At 42.4% G+C, this 23,383-nt stretch overlaps 1 protein-coding gene across 2 annotated transcripts in view; it reads right to left on the reverse strand.

Annotated features, from left to right (window-relative positions):
* Positions 1–23,383, reverse strand: part of LOC106607718 (transcription regulator protein BACH2) — a 104,148-nt gene that overhangs the window by 75,729 nt on the left and 5,036 nt on the right. The window contains exon 1 of one of the 2 annotated variants that reach the window (XM_014204973.2): positions 12,965–13,354. The exons of the other annotated variant lie outside the window; for it this stretch is intronic. Coding sequence (XP_014060448.1) covers positions 12,965–13,069 — 105 coding nt within the window. The 5' untranslated portion in view covers positions 13,070–13,354. Of the gene's footprint in view, positions 1–12,964; positions 13,355–23,383 lie in introns of those variants that run through there. 2 annotated transcript variants of the gene reach the window in all.

The following is a 23,383-nucleotide window of genomic DNA, read 5'->3' on the forward strand; positions in this document are numbered from 1 at the left end:
CTACAGGCTTCACTGTCATGGTGCACAGTCAGTACACAACACTATGCTCATCATTTCTTAGCAGGATCAGGTGGTGACAGATGTCGCAGCATGGTCAGACAGCCAGGAAAGACCAGTCTACGGAGCTGAGGTGAATTATGCAGTATATTATAACAACCAGTGAATGGATACAAAGTTCCATCTTGAGTTGATGGGTAGGCTACAGTCTGGTATCTGGGATTAATGTTCATTTCAATTATTGAACCATAGATTCTATTCCTGGATAACATAATGTACACCAAGGTAATTATTTATCATGCCTCATCTGAGCAGGATTAAATGGTGACGGGGTCTCAGCAGGGTCAGGAAACCAGGGAAGACCAGTCTGTGACGGCACTGAGGTGAACTTTTACAGACGCAACGCTTTGTTCTCTCTGTGCAGCAAACACTGGAAAACCCAGAAGCTGTGTAACCTAGCATTTATAGCGGCTAAGAAATGCATTGCCATTAATTGGAAGGTTGGTTATCTTCCCACAATGTCACAATGGATGGCAGAAATGTCAAGTTATGTATCACTAGATTTGATTTATCACAAGATGAAAGGTATACTGTGCAACTTTCATAAGGTCTGAATGCTTATATGGAATACTGTATGACAAAAGGAGTCTGTATTGAAAACAAGCCCACGTCAGGGGAGATACCTATTTAGGCAATCCCTAGCTGCTGGGCTGCTCAGTCCTGGCCCTGGGGGTCTGCCGTACTGTTGGTTGTCACTCTGGCCTTGGCCTAACACACCTGAAACCAATAATTAATGTTTCACTAAGATCCTAAAGCTGAGTGAGGTGTGTTGGATTGAGGCGCTGCAGGGCAGTAGACCCTTAGGAGCAGGATGAGGCAATCCAGCTATATTGTGTGCAAGTAAAAAGAGCTCTACAGTACTATTAGGTCTATGATATGAATCACAGTGCCCTTCATAATTATTGGGACAGTGAATTTTTTTTTATTCCATACTCCAAAAGTTTGATTTGAAATAAAACAATGACTATGAAGTTAAAGTGCAAATTGTAATTTGAGGGTAGAAATTATAGCACTTTTTGTACATAGTCCCCCATTTTAGGGGACCAAAAGTATTGGGAGACATTCACTTTATGTATATCAATGTGGTAAAAAGTTAAGTATTTGGTCCCACATTCATAGCACGTAATGACTACATCAAGCATGTGACTACAAATTTGTTGGATGCATTTGCTGTTTGCTTTGATTGTATTTCAGATTATTTTGTGCCAAATAGAAATGAATGGTAAATAATGTATTGTGTCCTTTTGGAGTCACTTTTATTGTAAATAAGAATAGATTATGTTTCTAAACACTTCTACATTACTGAGGATGCCACCATGATTAGGAATAATCCTGAATGAATCGTGAATAATAATGAGTGAGAAAGTTACAGACACACAAATATCATACCCCCAAGACATGCTAACCTTTCACCATTACAATAAGGGGGGGGGGGGTTAGCATTTATGGGGGGTATTACATTTACATTTTAGTCATTTAGCAGACGCTCTTATCCAGAGCGACTTACAGAGTGAATGCATACATTTCATACATTTTTCTCTCCGTACTGGTCCCCCGTGGGAATCGAACCCACAACCCTGGTGTTGCAAACACAATGCTCTACCGACTGAGCTACACAGGTATGATATTTGTGTGTCTATAACTTTCTCACTCATCATTATTCACGATTCATTTAGGATTGATTATCTATAATCATGGTAGGATCTTAATGTAGAAGTGTTAAGAAACATATACTATTCTATTTTATAATAAAAGTGGCCCCAAAAAGACCCCAAAAGAGTCATATTAGATTGTGAAGAAATGCAGGAAATTAGCTTTAGATGCCCCAAAAATTAGCTGTATCAGAATCCTTCATCAGGCTATTCAAGCAATGATCTGGTGAGCCAGCCAACGAACACACATCTGCCTGTGTGTTCGTTCGTCACTAGCGTGCACAAACCGTCTCCAGTCTCCATCAGCCTCTGGCACTGGCGGGCTCCACTCTGCTCTGAGTAGATTTTTTGGGATGATAATGTGTGCATTACACAAGCTGGAAATCACAGTGTGTAATCCACCGGGAGAGGTCTAACGGGGAACCAAGGAAAGCCCAGCCACAACCAAGAGAAAACCAACTGAAAACCCTGAGAGAAAAGTCTAGATCATAGATCAGTGCCGTCATAAGAGGGTGGGTGACACATGCACATTGGACTAACACATACAGCATATGGTTGGCTGCGACATGAAACTATAATTCCACGTGAGAACATCTTGTCCACCAGAGTCTTCTGACAGTCCATTCAATATCCACTGCGTGCCACGCCAGGCATTTAAAAGGCACACAATGCAGACAGACGTTCAAGTGCACAAACACATACTTTCTTCAAAGAAAAATCTGATCTGAATTACACTACTCTACTCATCTTCTCCCTCCCTCTCTCTATCTCGCTCTCTCTCTCTCCATGTTTAATCTGGACTTGATTGTGAATAGACTGCCAATCCAATATTCACAAAGGGTTTACATCCAGGGTGACATGAATATATTGCAGTGTGAAAATATTTGTTCATTCATTATGCACACTGTACCATTCCTACTGGGCACAGATGTCAATTCAGCGTCTATTCCTTGCTGGTGCCAAGTGAGGATCCACACAGTACCTAACAAAGATATTCAGTAAAATGTGTAGCTGAGAAGGTCAAGCAGCAGATTATCCTGTTTAGAAACAGGGGTGGGATATGGTGGGGATACGGTCATTTCACTTCTACAAACTAAAGACCATTTATCAGACTGTGGTAAATGGCGTGTGTTCCAAATGTCCGTGCGTGGCTGATTGTTTTCACTGTTCTTTCCACTGCCAGGCTGGAACACAGTGACATTGATATTTCATCACTCATCCCTAACATATTTTCAACACTGGGACCGGAGGGCGAGTTACGGGGGGTCAGGTGGGGTGTGGTGGTAGAGGGGGATGGACAGGGTTGTTTTTGAGAGCAGGGCAAACAGCCCAGCCAATAGGCTCGCAGCAGCCTCGAGTCTCGATCAATGAGGGGGGTGGGGAACGGAGACCGATAGACAAGGAGAAGGCGAGAGAGAGAGAGAAAGAGAGGGGGTGGAGGGAGAGAAGAGGGAGGGGCGGACTCTTCACCAACTGTGACAGGAGAGACAGGTTGGGAAGTCGCCGACTCAGGCAGGGGTCACTGCGTTCAGCTAGTAAATAAGTCATTTGCTCCAAACGCATTCCAAGGCTCCACCTCACCCTCCCGCCCTCTGGTCCAAAGTCTCTTTTCGGGTATTCCTGGAGTTTCTGAGGCTGCTCTCTCTCTCTCTCTGCTCTCCAACGGTGTGTCAACATTTCCTGACGGACTGCCAGTGGAGGCTGTGGTCTTATTCAGTGTAGCGTGTTCGCTGCATATAGAAGAGGACGGGAGGAAGGCCAAATTAGCGGCTGCCTTGTCCCTAACAAAAACATAATTCCACTCACCACAGTAAATGAGCCCTGTGCTGGTGGACAATTCCTTCAGAAACCCAACACTGGAAAAGAGGGTGTTCCCATTCAGTCATGGCTAGAAATGTACTACTACACCAAAATAATCCTTGCATCCAAACAAGCCAGTCAGTAGTATATGCAGATTAATACACCCTGCCTGAAGCAATGCAGAATCTGGCCGTGGCGCCATCTGCCTCGGCTTTTGCTAATCACCTCAACCAGATGGGTTAGTAGCAGATCTTTGAGGGAGGTTGTTTTCCTGCATAATAAATGTGAGCATCGCCGGCCCACTAACTGGAGTGGTTCAGAAATGAATATTTCTCTCTCTCTCTCTCTCTCTCTCTCTCTCTCTCTCTCTCTCTCTCTCTCTCTCTCTCTCTCTCTCTCTCTCTCTCTCTCTCTCTCTCTCTCTCTCTCTCTCTCTCTCTCTCTCTCTCTCTCTCTCTCTCTCTCTCTCTCTCTCTCTCTCTCTCTCTCTCTCTCTCTCTCTCTCTCGGTTTTAAAATGGAAAGGATTTCAAGAAGAGCGTTTGATTAAATTGCCTATAGAGCCATTTGAAGATTCATGACTGCTCAGACTACTACACACAGTGCTACTGAACACTTCTCTAATAGGACCAAGTAGTGCCTCTGAAGGGCAAAGAGTCATTGATTTAAAACTTTGATATTGAGATCAGTCCAGAGTCCATTTGGCAGCCAGAAGGGACTGCAGATCTAGGTTAATAACCAGCAGGCCTGTCCTCGAAAACACTCATCAAGCAGCTTTGACAATTCATCGACAACAGGTGGGCATACTGAATGAACGGCACTTTAAAGGCAAAATGCGAATATCAGCACATCTGTTCTGAATGAAGTCTTCATAATTTAATTTGGGCTTTTGCCACGTTAGGGAAAATATGAGTGGTTATTCAAGGCTGCTGCACAACCCACTTTACTTGCCTGATGAATCTCCAAATTGAAGTCACTCCCAGTACCAGGTGAAAGCAACAGCAAAAATTGGTCTCACAGCCAGACTGCTGCTCTGAGCGTTCTAGGCAGAGGATGAGGACGTGTTCATTTCTCGTCTTCGAGCATAAATGTGATATACTGTAAACATAGGTCTAATTGTGATGAAGATTATAAATAATGAGATGCTGGAATATGGATGAGAGATGTTTGTTATTCTTAAACGCCTCACTACAGATATCACATCTGTACATTACGCAGACAGACAGGGTATAAATTGTTAATTCCTGAGCTTAGTAGCCCACTGCAATTCTGAGAAAGGAGGCTGAAGTAAACTATGTCTGAGCCAATGGCGAGAGGTTGAAGATGAGGAGAGTAGGACAGTAATATATAAGTAATAGTAATATATAATATATAGAGGCTATTCCAAGGAGATTTCTAAAGTGGTCGACCATGACAATTGTCTCACATAATGGTTTCCCATGGCAATCAGACTTTAAGATCTCGGCTGTAAACCTCTAGTCCAGAAATGAACTAGATGAACAATGGCCAACAACTTCCCACCTACATATTATAGGACATTTTTACACAAGTATTTTGTTCATTTTAGTGTCCTGAAGTAAACAAACTTCCATTTGCTGGGAAAAAGGACTCTTCCTTTGTTGGCTGTTCGCCATTCCTCTCACAGCACTCCTGTTCCTATGAGTCGTGGCCGTATCCCAAGAGTTCCAAGAACATTTATCCCAAGAGTATCCTTTCAGTCCTCGGTCTCCAAAGCTCAGCAGGAATTTCGATGCATCAATAGAGGTCTTCAGCTTACGAGAACGCTTCCTTAAGATAACACAAGAGCTAAAAACATGAAACCCCAAAGGGAGGGAGACTTTATTTTTATTCATCTAACCATGTATTCGTTATTTTGATAAGACTTTTTGGCTAAGTAAAGAGTTCTATTGATGTGGATTTAGAAGCAAGCCGTTTTAATAAAAACAAGCAGCAAAAACAGCTCTAACTGTAACCAGCTCTCAAAGCTTGAGCATGACTGAGGTTCCATTCTCTCCAACTGTTCCAGCTCTTCTTAGCACCCGTCTGGTAGTCAATAATCCATTAACCTGCTACACATACTTCAATTATTTACAGTATAGAGTTCAGAGTGAACAAGGGCACTCCATACTTCAGTCTGTCTGAGCAGGGCCACAGGGTCCACAGGGGTCAGTGGGAAAGCTAAGTCCAGACCAACCACTGCCTGCCCTGCCCTGCCCAGAGGCTGCTCTGTCAGTTAAGGAGCCAGCTCACAAACAAACACACTGCCACTGCTGGCAAAGTTGTTTAGGCCTTGTGACCATTCTCATATTGCGGACCAGCTAATGCTACAAAGTGCATTCTGGGGGAACATTTGGGCAGTACGCGCATTCTCTTGTAGACATTTGCTCAATTTCACTCTATTTTTTGAATCCATTAGCTAGACATTGATATCATGTGCCTTCTCATGCTGAAGCCACTAGCCTCTTTTTCTGCGTACCTATGTAATGTAAAATCAGCAGCATCTACAGACAGTTTATTAAGAAAAAATGTTTTTTAGTTGCTTGTTTTCCTCCCAAACAAACACCCATTTAAAGCGCATAATTACTGCCTCTATTTGCATAAACCTTTCATAATGAGAGGTATAGGCAAGGGATTTAAAGGGTTTAAAGATATATACATGTATTTTTGTGAAAAAAAGCTATGGTTGCAGTCTATTTGTATACTACTTCCTTGTCCTGACTGAGGGTTTTGGATAACATTGCATTCAACAAATGTTTTCCTTTTCTATACATTTACAGTGCCTTCAGACACTATTGACTTTTTCCACATTTTGTTGTGTTACAGCCTGAATTTAAAATGGGATAACATTTAGATTTGTTTTGTCACTGGCCTACACACAATACCCCATAATGTCAAAGTGGAATTATATTTTTCGAAATGTTTACAAATTAATAACATTTTTAAAGCTGAAATGTCTTGGGTCAATAAGTATTCAAAACCTTTGTTATGGCAAAGTTCAGGAATAAAGATTTGCTTAACAAGTCACATAATACCTTGCATGGATTCACTCTGTGTGCAATAATAGTGTTTAACATGATTTTATAATGACTACCTCATCTCTGTACCCCACACATACAATTATCTGTAAGGTCCCTCAGTCGAGCAGTGAATTCAACCACAAAGACCAGGGAGGCCTTCCAATGCTTAGCAAAGGTAGATGGGTAAAACATCTACAATAGCAGACATTGAATATCCCTTTGAGCATGGTGAAGTTATTATTACACTTTGGATCAATACACCCAGTCACTACAAAGATACAGGCGTCCTTCCTAACTCAGTTGCCAGAGAGGAAGTAAACCGCTCAGGGATTACACCATGAGGCCAATGGTGACTTTAAAACAGTTACAGAGTTTAATGGCTGGGATAGGAGAAAATTGAGAATGGATCAATAACATTGTAGTTACTCCACAATACTAACCTAATTGACAGAGGGAAAAGAAGCATGCATCCTGTTTGCAACAATCTCCGCACTGCTAAAGCTAACTCTCTCTCCTCTGCTCTCATACTTCTAGACCTATCTGCTGCCTTTGATACTGTGAACCATCAGATCCTCCTCTCCACCCTCTCCGAGTTGGGCATCTCCGGCGCGGCCCACGCTTGGATTGCGTCCTACCTGACAGGTCGCTCCTACCAAGTGGCGTGGCGAGAATCTGTCTCCGCACCATGCGCTCTCACCACTGGTGTCCCCCAGGGCTCTGTTCTAGGCCCTCTCCTATTCTTGCTATACACCAAGTCACTTGGCTCTGTCATATCCTCACATGGTCTCTCCTATCATTGCTATGCAGACGACACACAATTAATCTTCTCCTTTCCCCCTTCTGATAACCAGGCGGCGAATCGCATCTCTGCATGTCTGTCAGACATAGCAGTGTGGATGACGGATCACCAGCTCAAGCTGAACCTCGGCAAGACGGAGCTGCTCTTCCTCCCTGGGAAGGACTGCCCGTTCCATGATCTCGCCATCACGGTTGACAACTCCCTTGTGTCCTCCTCCCAGAGTGCTAAGAACCTTGGCGTGATCCTGGACAACACCCTGTCGTTCTCCACTAACATCAAGGCGGTGACCCGATCCTGTAGGTTCATGCTCTACAACATTCGCAGAGTACGACCCTGCCTCACACAGGAAGCGGTGCAGGTCCTAATCCAGGCACTTGTCATCTCCCGTCTGGATTACTGCAACTCGCTGTTGGCTGGGCTCCCTGCCTGTGCCATTAAACCCCTACAACTCATCCAGAACGCCGCAGCCCGTCTGGTGTTCAACCTTCCCAAGTTCTCTCACGTCACCCCGCTCCTCCGCTCTCTCCACTGGCTTCCAGTTGAAGCTCGCATCCGCTACAAGACCATGGTGATTGCCTACGGAGCTGTGAAGGGAACAGCACCTCCATACCTTCAGGCTCTGATCAGGCCCTACACCCAAACAAGGGCACTGCGTTCATCCACCACTGGCCTGCTGGCCCCCTACCTCTGAGGAAGCACAGTTCCCGCTCAGCCCAGTCAAAACTGTTCGCTGCTCTGGCACCCCAATGGTGGAACAAGCTCCCTCACGACGCCAGGACAGCGGAGTCAATCACCACCTTCCGGAGACACCTGAAACCCCACCTCTTTAAGGAATACCTAGGATAGGATAAAGTAATCCTTCTAACCCCCCCCTTAAAATATTTAGATGCACTATTGTAAAGTGGTTGTTCCACTGGATATCATAAGGTGAATGCACCATTTTGTAAGTCGCTCTGGATAAGAGCGTCTGCTAAATGACTTAAATGTAAATGTAAATGTAAGGCATTAAAGTAATACTGCAAAAAAATGTGGCAAAGCAATTCACTTTTTATCCTGAATACAAAGTGTTAAGTTTGGGGAAAATCCAACACAAGACATTACTTAGTATTACTCTCCATATTTTCAAGCATAGCGGTGGCTGCAACATGTAATGGGTATGCTTGTAATCGTTAAGGACTGGCGAGTTTTTCAGGATAAAAAATAAATGTAACAGAGCTAAACAGCTTCAGTCTACTTTCCACCAGACACTGGGTGGGGAATTCACCTTTCAGCAGGACAATAACCTACAACACAATGCCAAATCTACACTGGAGTTGCTTACCAAGAAGATAGTGAATGTACATTTAAGACCTGAAAATCGTTGTCTAGCAATGATCAACAACAAATTTGATAGAGGTTGAAGAATCCAGGTGTGGAAAGCTCTTAGAGATTTACCCAGAAAAACCCACAGCTGTAATCGCTGCCAAAGGTGATTCTAACATGTATTGATTCTAACATGTGGTTGAATAGTTATCTAATCACCATATATTCATGTTTTATTTTTCATATTTGTTTTAACAAATGCAAAAAATGGCAATGCAATCCATTTTAATTCCACTTTGTAGCACAATTTTTTGCTGTTGAAAAAGTCAAGGGGTATGAATACTTTCTGAAGGCACTGTAGGCTACTACGTCACATTCCTCTGGGATTTGATCTGTTAACCTATAATGTCCATCAGTCTATGAACAATACACTACTATGCTTTTGATTATAACCATACACTGCTTTGGGGCACCGCAACATAACCTACCACTACAGTATAACGTCAAACCCCTATATAGCCTCTACATGTATGTACTCTCTGCATCACTGCAATGCTAAATGCCAGACTGACATGACAAATCCATTTCTGTCTGCAGGGCAGTGAACTCAAAACATGCTGGTGTCAGGGGAATCACTCCGACTGCAGGGAAGCACAACAACCCCATGGAAAAGGAATACAAGCTCCTGACAGTGGAACGAAAAAGCAACACAATCTGATCATGCGGATTAATAGATCAAACTAGCAGATTAATAGGTCAACTGAAACTTGCCTCTTTGTGTGTTTTTGTCGTCTGTGGTGGTTAACCTAATACAATGTCCTGTCTTGTCCGACGAGTGACTGTGATCCTGGGACAAGCTGGCAGGGAGCTGGACGTTCCTCCCCTCCCCTCTGGCTCTGCCAGCAGTGTATTAAAATAAATCTGTGCACAGGTCCCACCCCAGCATGTTCGCCAGACATTACCTTATACAAGGCTGGCTTCAGTGCATTCCTCTGTCTCCCCTAGCCTGTGAGCAGCTTTTAGCCCCCCTGCTGCCCCCGTCCTCACCCATCCCTTCACCCTGGTGTGGTTCTGTCTCTGTGTGTACATGATCTCACATGACTCAACAAAACTCTGGGCCTGGAGAGGGCTGTCCAGAGCCTTTCCCAGGAGGACGAAGAATGCTCTGCCCTCGATTTGGCTCAAATTACCCGCTTGTCAAGCCTGATGAATTTGGCTAAAATGAAAGAAAGCGGAACCCATGACAGGCGGATGAATGAACACAGCGGTCCCCCCTGATAACTGGCCGCCCAGTTCCCCCCGCGCCACGCAGCGTCTCCGGGAGGACCCGCTCAGCTCGGAACAAAGATGTTCTAATGCTGGGCACAGCTCAGAGTGCTGAGAGCATTCCAACAACAAACATTCCCCTTTTCTCAACAGAGGAGAGTACTGAAAGAGAAAGTGTGGGGGGGGGAGTAGCAGAATGAATACATGATGAGCCAAAGTGAGAGGGAATTCCTGTGCTTTCACTCACTCTCCCCATTTGCCCCTCCTGTAAACATTCCCACTCCAAATTTATAAAAGAGACATCACTCCAAAACAGAGCAGCAAACTCAGAGCCAGCCTCCAGAATCCAACCGAAACAAACATGAACACAGCAGATAGACAGGCCAGACTTTCCCTGGGCTCTGAGTGAGAACTGAAGTCCCCCCAATCCGGCCATCAATCGGAACAGTCTTAAGTGTGAGGAGTAGCGGTCCTGGCGCTGATCAAGAGACTTAAGTGCTGCTAATGCAATGAGGAATGTCCTGACGTGGAGCTCCTTTAAATAATTTCATAGCTGTTTACCGTATATGTTCAGCTCCTATGAGGTCTGCACGGGTGTTCCAGACTGCCATCTGGTTTCTATCTGGAAGTGCAGATGCAGTGACAACGCTGGTAGTGGCACAGGCTGTGAAATGAGTGCATTTTCAGCTTTGCAACAGGTCAGTCCCGGATGTCGGGTTCTCCTCGCACAGCAAACACACACGCACACAGTCACAAGATGGATTGTTGTGACGAGATTCTACCTCATCTCGCCTCACAGGCCAGGCTAACCAAGAACATCCTGAAATATCATCCTCACCTAACAAAATACCAAAATGGCAAGAGGCGATAAGTGGCACAGTAGGTGTTAAAAATAGGCCTCTCTGGGATGGATACAGAAGTTTTTTTTCTTCTGGCATTTACACTCTTGCGTGGTGACTCTTGCGTGGTGACTATGTAGCTTAGGGAGAATGTCACAGCACCGCTGATACAAATGGTGCACTCCAGACAAGATGTTGAACAACAACCACTGAAAACATAGTGTCCGTCTGTCTGAGAGGCTCGGCTTCCAACGAGAACAACAAAAACAAAAACCATTCTCACAAATGCCTTTGTCTCGCTGATACAAAGTGTTCCACAATGTCTAAATGGGGCTAATGTTATCTGTGAGGCATAGACAACCCTGAAAAGACCTGGGATCTTACCTTTTCAGATAGAGGTATTCTTTTTTTTTTATGCCAGTGCTGCTATACATGACATCTTACCATGTTAAGGATCATGAAAACATTACATCATGCCAGAAAAATCCAAGTGAGAAATCAAACCTTGACAAGTGCAGTTTACTGCACATGAATCAATGCCTTCTGAAGGAAAGGGAAGACAAGAGGGAGAGAGAATCCCTGAAAGCCGTTTGTTTAGCAGGAGACTTGATTCAATAGATCAGACATCAGAATCACACTCCGGAGGTCTAGTTCCGAGCTTATTCTCCAACCCGTAAACGATGAGCACTGACTCATGTTATAGTACGAGCCATCTCTTCTGCGTAAAACAATGAAATATAAAAATTCAAATGTTGCTACACTCTTGGTTTTAAAGAGGGAACTGAGTGTTTCCATTCATTTTATCTCACAATATTGTAACTTTAAATGATCCTACTTATCATTATTTTGTACTGCATACAGTGATATTTGGAATTAATACAACTTTATTTGAACTACTTTGTCCTTCTCAAATTGAAGTCGGTTATAAAATGCATTTGTTCTCATACAACTGATTGATTCAAAGATATTCCAGATGTATAAAGTGGCATCATATCTCCCTCTCAGTGTCATACCTACATGCAACATGCCTCAGAGTGACACAAACAATGGCCTCTTTCACTGCCTTCCCCCATGCTGGATGAGAAGAGGTGCACCATGGGAGCCAGACTGCTTGCTTGTAGTGCATGTGGATAATCGTGAGACATTCAAGGAATCCAAGCATTGGTGAATGTCCCTTTAACTCACAGGCATCTGCTCTTGAACTATATGGTTCAATTAGCCCCCCCCAAAAGGTTGCTTTGGAAGGTAGGCATCATGGAATTAAAAAAAATGAATCAGGACATTTGGGTTGAGACAGACCTTGCCACTGATCCTAAGGCACTAGCATGTACTCTGAGCAGGTCTTAGCCATGTTACATAGCTGCCTATGAGGCCCTCCATGTGGTCCGGGGCTAAGCGATCTTATGGGTTGTACTCCTACTATAATTAACCATTAGCATTAGCTCTAAGCTACAAACCTTGTATATGAGACTAACAGCAGTGAGACACAATGATCCACTGTACACACTTTGCCCTTATTTTACAACACATACATTCAATGGGATCTTATATTGGAATTGAAACATTAAAAAAGAGTGAATTGGGAAAAGTATATGAATTAATTGTTGTTTCTGTTGATTGTTTCTACATAAATTTGGCTACGGCCAAAATTCTAGCACCTGCAGAGGAAGTCACAAAAGGAAGCTTTATTTCCGTAGCAATTTTTTTTAAATAAATTGATTCGCTTAAATATATTTAGTCTGGCTGAAAATGTGTTGCAGTGAACTCTGTCAACTAACAGTTGACAACACAGTTCAACTTGGGGTATAATTCCTAGAGACTACAATCATCTGACTCCAAGGCTTTCTTAAAGAGTTTTGTGGCTCAACGTATTTCCTCCCAGCTTTGCCGTAAACCAGGGCTCCGTGAATTAGGTTGAGATAGACCTGTCTATTTTCTTCTGTTTCTTCTGATATGGTCCATAAGCTAAGCAACTGAGGACATCTTTCTTGCTATGCAGTTCAAAAACACGGGGAAAAGTAAACCCAAAGAAACGTATTTCTAGCAAGTAACATGTGCTGATGAATATGACTTTATAAACATAATACTACATAACTGGTAAAAAATCTATAGATGTTATTGTCAAAGTAGCAATAAAAAGTAGCCTTTGTGACCACAAAAACACTTTGCTGTATAACATGAAAACAGCTTCCTTGACAACATAAATGTTACGTTGAGAACATCAGTTACTTACAGGTTTGTCGTCCATGGTGTTAGTAATCAGTAACAAGTCATTCACCAGCAGCAGTGACTCTATAACACCAGTCGTACTGCTATGTAAAGGTGTTATGCCAGTCATTTGATTGGCAGCTCAGGGGTCTGTAGTGTGGGCTTCATGTATCTCTCTCACACACACACACACACACACACACACACACACACACACACACACACAACTCCTCGTAGTAGCACTTCCCATTGGCTTATGGCCCAGACCAATGACAAAGACTCACAACCAAATATGTGTGATGTCAATCTAACTATCCATCTTATCACAACTGAAATAAAACATTCCTAACACAAGCGCACATAAAGGTCACGAAGCACAGATGTGTCTACGTAGTTTATGTTACACCACAATTTACCCTTCAAAGAAAAATCGGATCAAATCTCTACCATCATCACATTATAACAACAAAAGATCTGAACTGCCAACAATTCTAACTTTGATGTCCACCAAAGAGGCGGCAAATCAAATTGAAGAAGCTTGTAAACCGCAATACTACTCTATAAACTTGAACATGGTTGACTGTGCATGATAATCAAACCACTGAACCAAGAAAGGTGCTTAAGAGCTGAAAACGTATAGTAGTACGGCGTAGTTTACTGGGGCTCAGTCACTGGATTGATAGCAATCTATTGATGAATCACACTGACTTTACGAGGCTTCATAACTACTCATTACCCTGTTCAAACAGATGACGCAACGCCAAATATGAATACAGTAAGAGAACGCTAAACTAACCTAAAAGTGGATGCTAATTATGATTAGGACTAATTTGCTTCCTCCCCTCCAAATACAGTCTCTGAATGTAAGATGAAAGAGATGGGGCGCAACAGTAATCCATCTTAACGCCAGCTACTAAAGCCTTTCATGCAGGCGGCACTATCGATCCAGATTCTCTCTGTCGGTGATGGAAAAAAACACGGCAAGAGGAGCTATTGTCTCGAGAACGAGTGAGAGAAAAGAGCAAACGCTATTGACGTGGCCATAGATACAACTGAGAATTGATTATACTACACAATTATCAAGCTAATTCATCTAAAACTATCACCCTTTGTGTTCAAAGTAGTGCTGAGCAATTAGTGCTTTTTGAAGTCGGTTCGGTTTCGGTTCGAGAATTTTTTTAAATTATCACGGATTTTGATTTTGGGTTTGGATAATTATTTTAGACATTAAATGCAATATGTGGGTTGAATGCTGTGATTGCCTGTCTATCAAACCATAGAGAAGAAATACAATACTATGGTTTTTGAAACATCTCTCTAGATAAAACTCATTTTCTTCAGTTGTAGGTGTATTAGAAATGTGTAAATGCCTCAAAATGATATACTTGATTTTGTAAAGCATGATTGGGTAAATACAGAGTGCAGGTCAAAAACAAGTTCTCGAGACATGTACACTACCATTCAAAAGTTTGTAGTCGCTTAGAAATGTCCTTGTTTTTGAAAGAAAAGTACATGTTTTGTTGATTAAAATAACTTCAAATTGATCAGAAATGCAGTGTAGGCATTATTAATGTTCTAAATGACTATTGTATCTGGAAACGGCAGATTTTCTATGGAATATCTACATAGGCATACAGAGGCACTCTAATGTACTTGTCCTTGTTGCTGATAATGGGCCTCTGTACGCCTGTGTAGATATTCCAATAAAAATCAGCCGTTTCCAGCTACAACAGTCATTTACAACTTTAACAACAATGTCTACACTGCATTTCTGATCAATTTGATGTCATTTTAATGGACAAAAAATGTGCTTTTCTTTCAACAACAAGGACATTTCTAAGTGACCCCAAACTCTTGAACAGTAGTGTATGTAGATAAATACATGAACATTTATTAATTGTGTGGACTAAAAGAGACTCAAAAGGGAACATCAAATTTGTAACAATGGGGTGGTTTTCCAAGCAACATCCTTCAACATCCTATTTTATCTAAAACATGCATACATCAAAGACCCACCACCAGATTTTACAGTAGGTATGGGGTTCTTTTATGCTCATGCATTCTTATTTCGACGTCAAACCCAACACTGTTGTGCGTGGCCAAAGAATTCTATTGTCATGTCATCTAACAAATGTAAACGCCTGGGACTTCGTGTATAAATGTTGCGAACACACAAAGTATGCCACAAAACATGCGTGTGCCAGTTTTTCCACATAGAAGTTAGTATTTATAAAAACTGAACTTGACGTGAGAATGTGCTTATCCTCCGGCAAACTTCAGACCATGCGTACGCACAGTTTGTACTGGTTGAAGTATTGCACTGCAAGAAGGCAAAAGTAGCCTCGTAGCCTTGTACAAACGGGGAATGTATGATGACACTCTTATTCATAACAAAAAAAAACAGGTAGCTAAATATAATAACAAGATGCAATCATTTGCCGTTAGTGAGAAGAGCGAAAATAATTTTAAATAGGCATTTGGGATTTTGGGATTTTGGTATTTGGTATTTTATTAGGATCCCTATTAGCTGTTGCGAAAGCAGCAGCTACTCTTCCTAGGGTCCACACAAAACATGAAACGTGACATAATACAGAACATTAATAGACAAGAACAGCTCAACGACAGAACTACATCAATTTGAAAAAAGCCCACGAAGCCTACATATCAATAAACACACACAAACTATACTGAACAAAAATATAAAAGCAACATGTAAAGTGTTGGTCTCATGTTTCATGAGCTGAAATAAAAGATCCCAGAAATGTTCCATATGCACAAAAATATTATTTCTCTCAAATGTTAGTGAGCATTTCTCCTTTTCCAGTGATGTGAAATCCATAGATTAGGGCCTAATGAAATTATTTCAAATGACTGATTTCCTAATATGAACTTTAATTATGTAAAATCTTTTAAATTGTTGCATGTTGCATTTATATTTTTGTTCAGTATATTTAGGTCAAATAGGCATCTACAGTGAACTCCAAGAGTATTGGGACAGTGACACGTTTGTTGTTGTTTTGGCTCTGTACTCCAGCACTTTGGATTTGAAATGATACAATATGAGGTTAAAGTGCAGACGCTCAGCTTTAAGTTGAGGGTATTTTCATTAATATCGGGTGAACCATTTAGAAATTACAGCGCTTTCTGTACATTGTCTCCCCATTTTAGGGGACCATGGGACTTTAATGTATATTAAAGAAGGTCAAAGTTAAGTATTTGGTCCCATATTCATAGCACGCAATTTACTCTACAAACTTGTTGGATGCATTCGCTGTTTATTTTGGTTGTGTTTCAGATTACTTTGTGCCTAATAAAAATGAATGGTAAATAATGCATTGTGTAATTTTGGAGTACTTTTATTGTAAATAAGAATAGAATATGTTTCTAAACACGTCTACATTAATGTGGATGCTACCATGATTACGGATAATCATGAATGAATTGTGAATTTTATTTTTTTATTTTTTATTTTTTTTCAAGTCAGTTAAGAACAAATTCTTATTTACAATGACAGCCTAGGAACAGTGGGTTAACTGCCTTGGTCAGGGTCAGAACGACAGATTTCTACCTTGTCAGCTTGGGGATTCGATCTAGCAACCTTTCGGTTACTGACCCAACACTCTAACCACCTGCCGCCCCTGCCAAATAATGAGTGAGACGCACAAATATAATACCACCCCCAAAAATGATAACCTCCCCTGTTATTGTAATGGTGAAAGGTTAGCATGTCTTGGGGGTATGATATTTGTGCGTCTGTAACTTTCTCAATGATCATTATTGAGAATTCTTGGTTCAGTCAATTCATATTTCAGCAATACGGTTCGAGGGGGTGTGGTATATTGGCCATATATCACAAACCCCCGAGGTGCCTTATTGCTATTATGAACTGGTTACCAACGTAATTAGAGCAGTTCAAATAAATGTTTTGTTGTACCCGTGGTATACAGTCTGATATACCATGACTGTCAGCCAATCAGCATTCAGGGCTCGAACCACCCAGTTTATAATGCAGCTTATAGGATGGTAATACAGAGTGACAAGTAGCCACGTTAGGAATACTCTGTACAGGAAGAGCTACATTCCAAATGTCAAACTTCATTGTGGATTTTACTGAGCCATACTTGAATGTTTTCCATTCCACAAGTGTGCAAAACTAAATGGAAAATCCATCCCTTTTATCCGTGGTTTTAACTTTCACTCTCTCTTTTAAAACACGCACTATTTTAAATGGTAAATATTCATATTTAATAATACTAGCAAAATTGTAATTGTATATTTTTTGCTATTATTTTTCTTTATGGGAGAGTTGAATGTTCTGTTCCGAATGTGTTTTCTTCGCTACACTTTTGTTTTCTATTATCGAGAAAACACACCATATACAAGAAACAGGCACAACTAGCCACACCACCACACAAAGCTTCTCCACCAATGGCAGCCTATTGAGAGGCGGAGAGAGAGCTGCCACCGCAAGGCAAATCCTGTTGATCTGGTCGTGAGCCAACTGGTTTACAGTATTTCAACAGGAAGTGGGCACTACGCCCCTGCTCCTCCACGCCCACCTCCTCTCTTTCCGCCCTCCTCCCAACCACCTGTGCAAGTCTCACAGGATGAAGATCCCCAACACCCACCAGTCTCACAAACACTAGCTAGGTCTACAGCTGCACCATACCCAAAACCACACTACGTACGTGTTTGTGTACTTTTACACTCCACTGCTTCGATTTCAATGATTTCAATGAAAATATTGTTCTGTATTTTTAGAACTTGTATTTTAACCGTAAATAAAACACATTTCAAAAAAAAAAATTGAGTAACTAACAGTAACCGCATGATTCTAAATATGAAATGGTTATACTTGTATAACTGCAGGGGCAAATCAATGAAGTAGCCTACACATGAAAACAAATAAGGAGAAGTTCCATGAAGCTGATTCATAGATAATCATTATTATGTCCTGACTTGTTTATCTTGACCCTGGAGAAAGGGACTCATTCGATTTTTTTCCCCCCTCATTATTCATACAGCGTAAATCATCAGACACAGATGTTGGAGCTCTGTGTTAACATCCCCTCACACACACAGGGAATATTTTGTTTTTCGGGCGAGCCGTTCTGATATGCTAAGCAGTACTAATAAATACGTCTAGAAGGAATGGTGACCTTTGCCAAAGCCAAGGGTTACCTCAGAGTTCACGGTAATGGCTGACTTGCCCTGGGCCTGGGCCTGGCAGACAGACAACAACAGACTGCCACGGGATCATCCCAGCTCTCCCTCTATTCTCCCTCCCTCACTATAACAATGATCTCACTCCCCTTACCAGGACTCCACTGATTGTTTTAAATACCTTCCACTCTCGAATGCTTGAAAGACTGCTGCCTCTTTTTCCCCCCATCGACTAAGGAGAGAAACAGGAAAAGGGGGGAAACAAAATTACCTTGTCAGGAAACGTTGGGCCCTCTAGCCACCCTGGGACTCGGGTTCACTCAGGTATCAACCTATATTATTTGAAATGACCGACAACGACGACAAAACCCTTGTAATTTAATAAAGCTCAGTGAGAGAGAGAGAGAGAGAGAGAGAGAGAGAGAGAGAGAGAGAGAGAGAGAGAGAGAGAGAGAGAGAGCGCACATGGAAAAAATATCAAAATTTTTGCGGAAGAATTGTTGTTGGCGGGATTGTGAGGAATCCGATGATGACATGGGTTGCCAAGGTGAATGAAGTGAAGGAATACCTCAACACCTAATACCATATCTCTGGTGAAATGAAGATTACGGAAATATTCACAGTATGCCTGTGGACTGTTCATTTGAGATTTTGCAGGTCTGTTGCATCACTCAAATTACATTTTACAATATCATCTTTTTAGATTTGCACTTTTAACATTATCTATAATCAGAGAGGCAACAAAGACACCAAAGATAACCCTGAAGGAGCTGCAAAGCTCCACAGCAGAGATTGGAGTAACTGTCAATAGGACCACTTTAAGCCGTACACTCCACAAAGCTGGGCTTTATGGAAGAGTGGCCAGAAAAAAGCCATTGCTTAAAGAAAAAAATAAGCAAACACGTTTGGTGTTTGCCAAAAGGCACATGGGAGTCTCCCCAAACATATGGAAGAAGGTACTCTGGTTAGATGAGACTAAACTTGAGCTATTTGGCCATCAAGGAAAACGCTATGTCTGGCGCAAACCTAACACCTCTCATCACCCCGAGAACATCATCTCCACAGTGAAGCATGGTGGTGGCAGCATCATGCTGTGGGGATGTTTTTCATCTGCAGGGACTGGGAAACTGGTCAGAATTGAAGGAATGATGGATGGCGCTAAATACAGAGAAATTCTTGAGGGAAACCTGTTTCAATCTTCCAGAGATTTGAGACTGGGACTGAGGTTCACCTTCTAGCAGGACAATGCCCCTAAGCATACTGCTAAAGCAACACTCGAGTGGTTTAAGGGGAAACATTTAAATGTCTTGGAATGGCCTAGTCAAAGCCCAGACCTCAATCCAATTGAGAATCTGTGGTATGATTTATAGATTGCTGTACACCAACAGAACCCATCCAACTTGAAGGAGCTGGAGCAGTTTTGCCTTGAAGAATGGGCAAAAATCCCAGTGGCTAGATGTGCCAAGCTTATAGAGACATACATCAAGAGACTTGCAGCTGTGAATAGTGATGCATGTTCAAGTTTTCCATTTTTTGTCTTATTTCTTGTTTGTTTCACAATAACAAAATATTTTGCATCTTCAAAGTGGTAGGCATGTTGTGTAAATCAAATGATACAAACTCCCCCAAAAAATCTATTTTAATTCCAGGTTGTAAGGCAACAAAATAGGAAAAATGCCAAGGGGGGTGAATACTTTCGCAAGCCACTGTATATTACGACAAAGCATGATGTTGACATGCAATAGTTGATGTGATTCATGTGTGCCTACTGTATGTCACAGGTTTGTGTAGACCCTGTAGACCCTGTGCAGAGATACAGCTCAACTCTACTTAAAGCCCACACATTAGCTTTCTGACACACCCTCGTCGACGAGCTGTACATTTCTCTGCACAACAATACGTCCTGTAATGCTGAACACCAGCAGAACAAAAGAGATTGTCACAGGGATAACAGCAAGGATATGACCTCAGGCTAAATAGGAAGACAACAGAACAGCATTCTTTTGTCTGACACGGTGTCAGGCTGTGGCCCAACACGATAAGTTAGCGTCAGACAGAGATAGAGGGTAACCTTTACAAATAGAGTAGCCCTCGCAGACTCATGCTTTCAAACTACTTAAGAGGAAAGCATTAGCAGTGTAAAACAAGTAGTGAATAAGGACGCATTGGGTAAGTTAGAGACAGGCAGACGAGTGATTAATAAAACGTCTAAATACCGTAAAATCGGACTGTTTGAGCCCCTCTGCTCCACTAGGAGCTGAAAGGAATAGGTCAAGGAAGGCAGTGTGAGTTGGTTGGTTTAGCAATGGGAGGTTGACTGGGTGGATGTGTGAGTGGTCGGTCATTGGTCAGAGGGGCTCCGGTTGTTCGCCTCCACATTTGACTCAGCAGCTGCAGATGGAAAATGCTGACAGGCGGGAGGCGATGGCTCTAAATTTAACTAGGAGGAGATTACTTATATGATCTATTGAGTTCCCCATACACAACACAGACGCCCTGCAGACAAAATCCTGCCTCAAATTCACAGCAAAACAGCCCTAATTTGATAAGGTGTGTAACATGCATGTCATCACCACTATGAGAGGAGGGCCCTCAAGGGAGTAGACAACACCTGGAACAGAACTGGGTGTTTTGCGTTGCTCTAAATATAGAACAGGCATCTTAGGAACACTAACAAAGGCTTAGGAAACGAAACAAAATGCAGACAGGGATTTGTCATCTAAATTATACAACTACTCACATGGCACACCGGTGCATTTGCTCTTTGGCCCTTCCTTAGCTGGATGTGGTTCTGGTAAAGAACCGATGCCTGCCTGGTTGGACTGTAACTGTGCTGCTGACACAGTCAGACAAATAGGCCCAGCTGAGGCTCTTGATGTGGTTCCTATGCCGCCATTTTCCGAGTCAACTACAGAAAAAAAATGACTTGCATCACGTACGTCACTCAAGTCCTCTGACGCTTAAAGAGGAGAGGACCACACACAGTGGCAGGGCTGGTGAAAACATGCACAGCCTACATTTAAATGCTCCAGTTTAAAACATGTAGCCATGCACTCTCACGTGATACCATAAGAAGATATACAAATGAGTAAATGTACAGGAAAAATAATGGTGTGAAAACATAATTAAAACGGACATTGACAGTGACACTAGGCTATGAATGCCATTGCTAAACATCTACAAGTGGAACTGAAAAAGGGGTTTCATTTCAATGGAACTGGACAGGAAATGCAGGTGTTGGTATTGACTTCCCATTTAAGAAGCACACTGGTATCCCATCACCAATACAACAACAGTTGTACTGTCAAGCAGGAGCTGAAAGGGACTCCTTTGGCATGATACTCACGCCTTTGCCCTCAGATAAGAGCTGATTATTGAGGCTCTTCAGTGACACTTGAGGCTGAGAGCACTGCAAGCCCACTCCTTGGCATAGTCTTGTCTCTCTCACCAGAGAGCGCGAGAGCACTCCTATGCTGGCGCCCTTTCTGTGAGGGGCTCACCGTGTCCAAATGGCAGCTGTGCCGGCTTTACCACAACCGCTCATCATACTCCCCCAGCCCTCTCTACGCTTCACAAAGGAAAGAGGATCCAGCAATGTGAGGAGGACACTTCCAAGCACACAGCACCTCCAAGCACACAGCCGTGCCGAGCGCCCATTAGGGGAAGTGATCAAACATGGTGGCGTCTTCCAATGAACTTCTGAACAAAGACATCACTGCAAAGTGATCTGAATGGCCTCATTACTACTTCTCCTTGAATGATTCACTTCATTGGATGTCTATTATTTTACGTGACTAGTGGTTCCATCATCGACCCTAGTCTCTGTTGTTTTCACTTAAGCCCAATTCAGACCAAATGTGAGCGAGTTAGTTTGCTGAGATCCGTTTTGCACAATGAAAAAGTAATGGGTGATCACTGGATGGGTTCCTAATGAGCATTATGTTAACTGTCTGCGTGAGCCATCCGGCTCAAGGCCTGAGGCCACATAGTGGGGCTCTGAGGTGATCTAGTCTGTCACTCTCATCCTGGTGGAAAATACAGCAGATTATCACAGACAGTCTGATGACACAGTCACCGGGGTGATTTAGGGGTCTTGATAATCTCTCGCAGGCAGTATAAAAACGCCACGCAAAACAGAGCAATCAGTATCGCGCCCGTAGCGTTGTTGCGTGTGATACGTTTTGCCACTCTGTCTGTGATATGTTTTATTGTCACATACACCGGATAGGTGCAGTGAACTGGAAGGGAACACAGTGAGGGGCAGGCAACACAGGGCTGTTTCATGGAGGGCTTTTGCGACCGCAGACGGAGCTGGGTCTGGCGCGATAATGAAGTCTGATTTCACATGGTGCGTGATAATGTCAGTAAGCATCACTGCCCCGGACAGTGGGAGAGGAGGAACAAAACACCCAGGAAAGAGAGAGAGAGAGAGAGAGAGAGAGTGAGAGAGAGAGAGAGAGAGAGAAATAAAAGCCCTTGGTCTGAGTTGCATGGTCTTAGAGTTCTCCCAGCAGTGCTGTCCCATCTATAGCTCCCACTGGCTGGGGCCCAGTCAAACATGCCTTTGTGCTGACGTAGGTGAACTATGGGAACACGTTTTTTTTCGTACTCAAGACTGTGATTAGAGATGTTGGTTTTTTGCTGGTAGGGGTTACTCAAAATGCCTGGAGGGATGAAAACAACCCCTTAACGTGGCAATCCGCAGTTGAAACAATTAAAAAAGGGAATGCCCGCCTCTGTTTTGGTAAAAAGCTGAAGGATGGGCCTGGAGAAAATGTAACCACTATCACATTCATAGTCAGAGCTATGGATGCAAGGACTGACCATCCAAGATATCAAAATTATAGTTTTATTCTATGTTTTAAATTATTATAAGCATGTTTTGAGGCTATTACAGTGTTTGTTTACATTGACAATGTTTACAAACATTTGAGTTAAACAAGCTTATATTTTGGGCTCTGATGGGGTGTGACAGTTGAACTAAACTCATGAGACATCTATAATTCTTCAAGAATCAATGGGTATATAGCATTTATAATTTATATGCCAAAAAATGTATATAGCAGCTGCAGACTGCCCCTTTAATGATGCCGAAAACCAAGTTGTATGTGTGAAAACTTGCTCAAGACAGATACATCTCATTGCCTTTTGATTGTTACCTCGTAAAAAACACCTATTTATTTTCCTACAGACAGTTCCATTCATTCATGTGCATAATCTACCGAATAATAAGAAAAAGAATAAGAACAAGAAAAAGTATGTGAAGCCTTTGGAATTACCT

This window comes from Salmo salar, chromosome ssa06, assembly GCF_905237065.1.
Source record: "Salmo salar chromosome ssa06, Ssal_v3.1, whole genome shotgun sequence".
Classification (NCBI taxonomy): domain Eukaryota; kingdom Metazoa; phylum Chordata; class Actinopteri; order Salmoniformes; family Salmonidae; genus Salmo; species Salmo salar.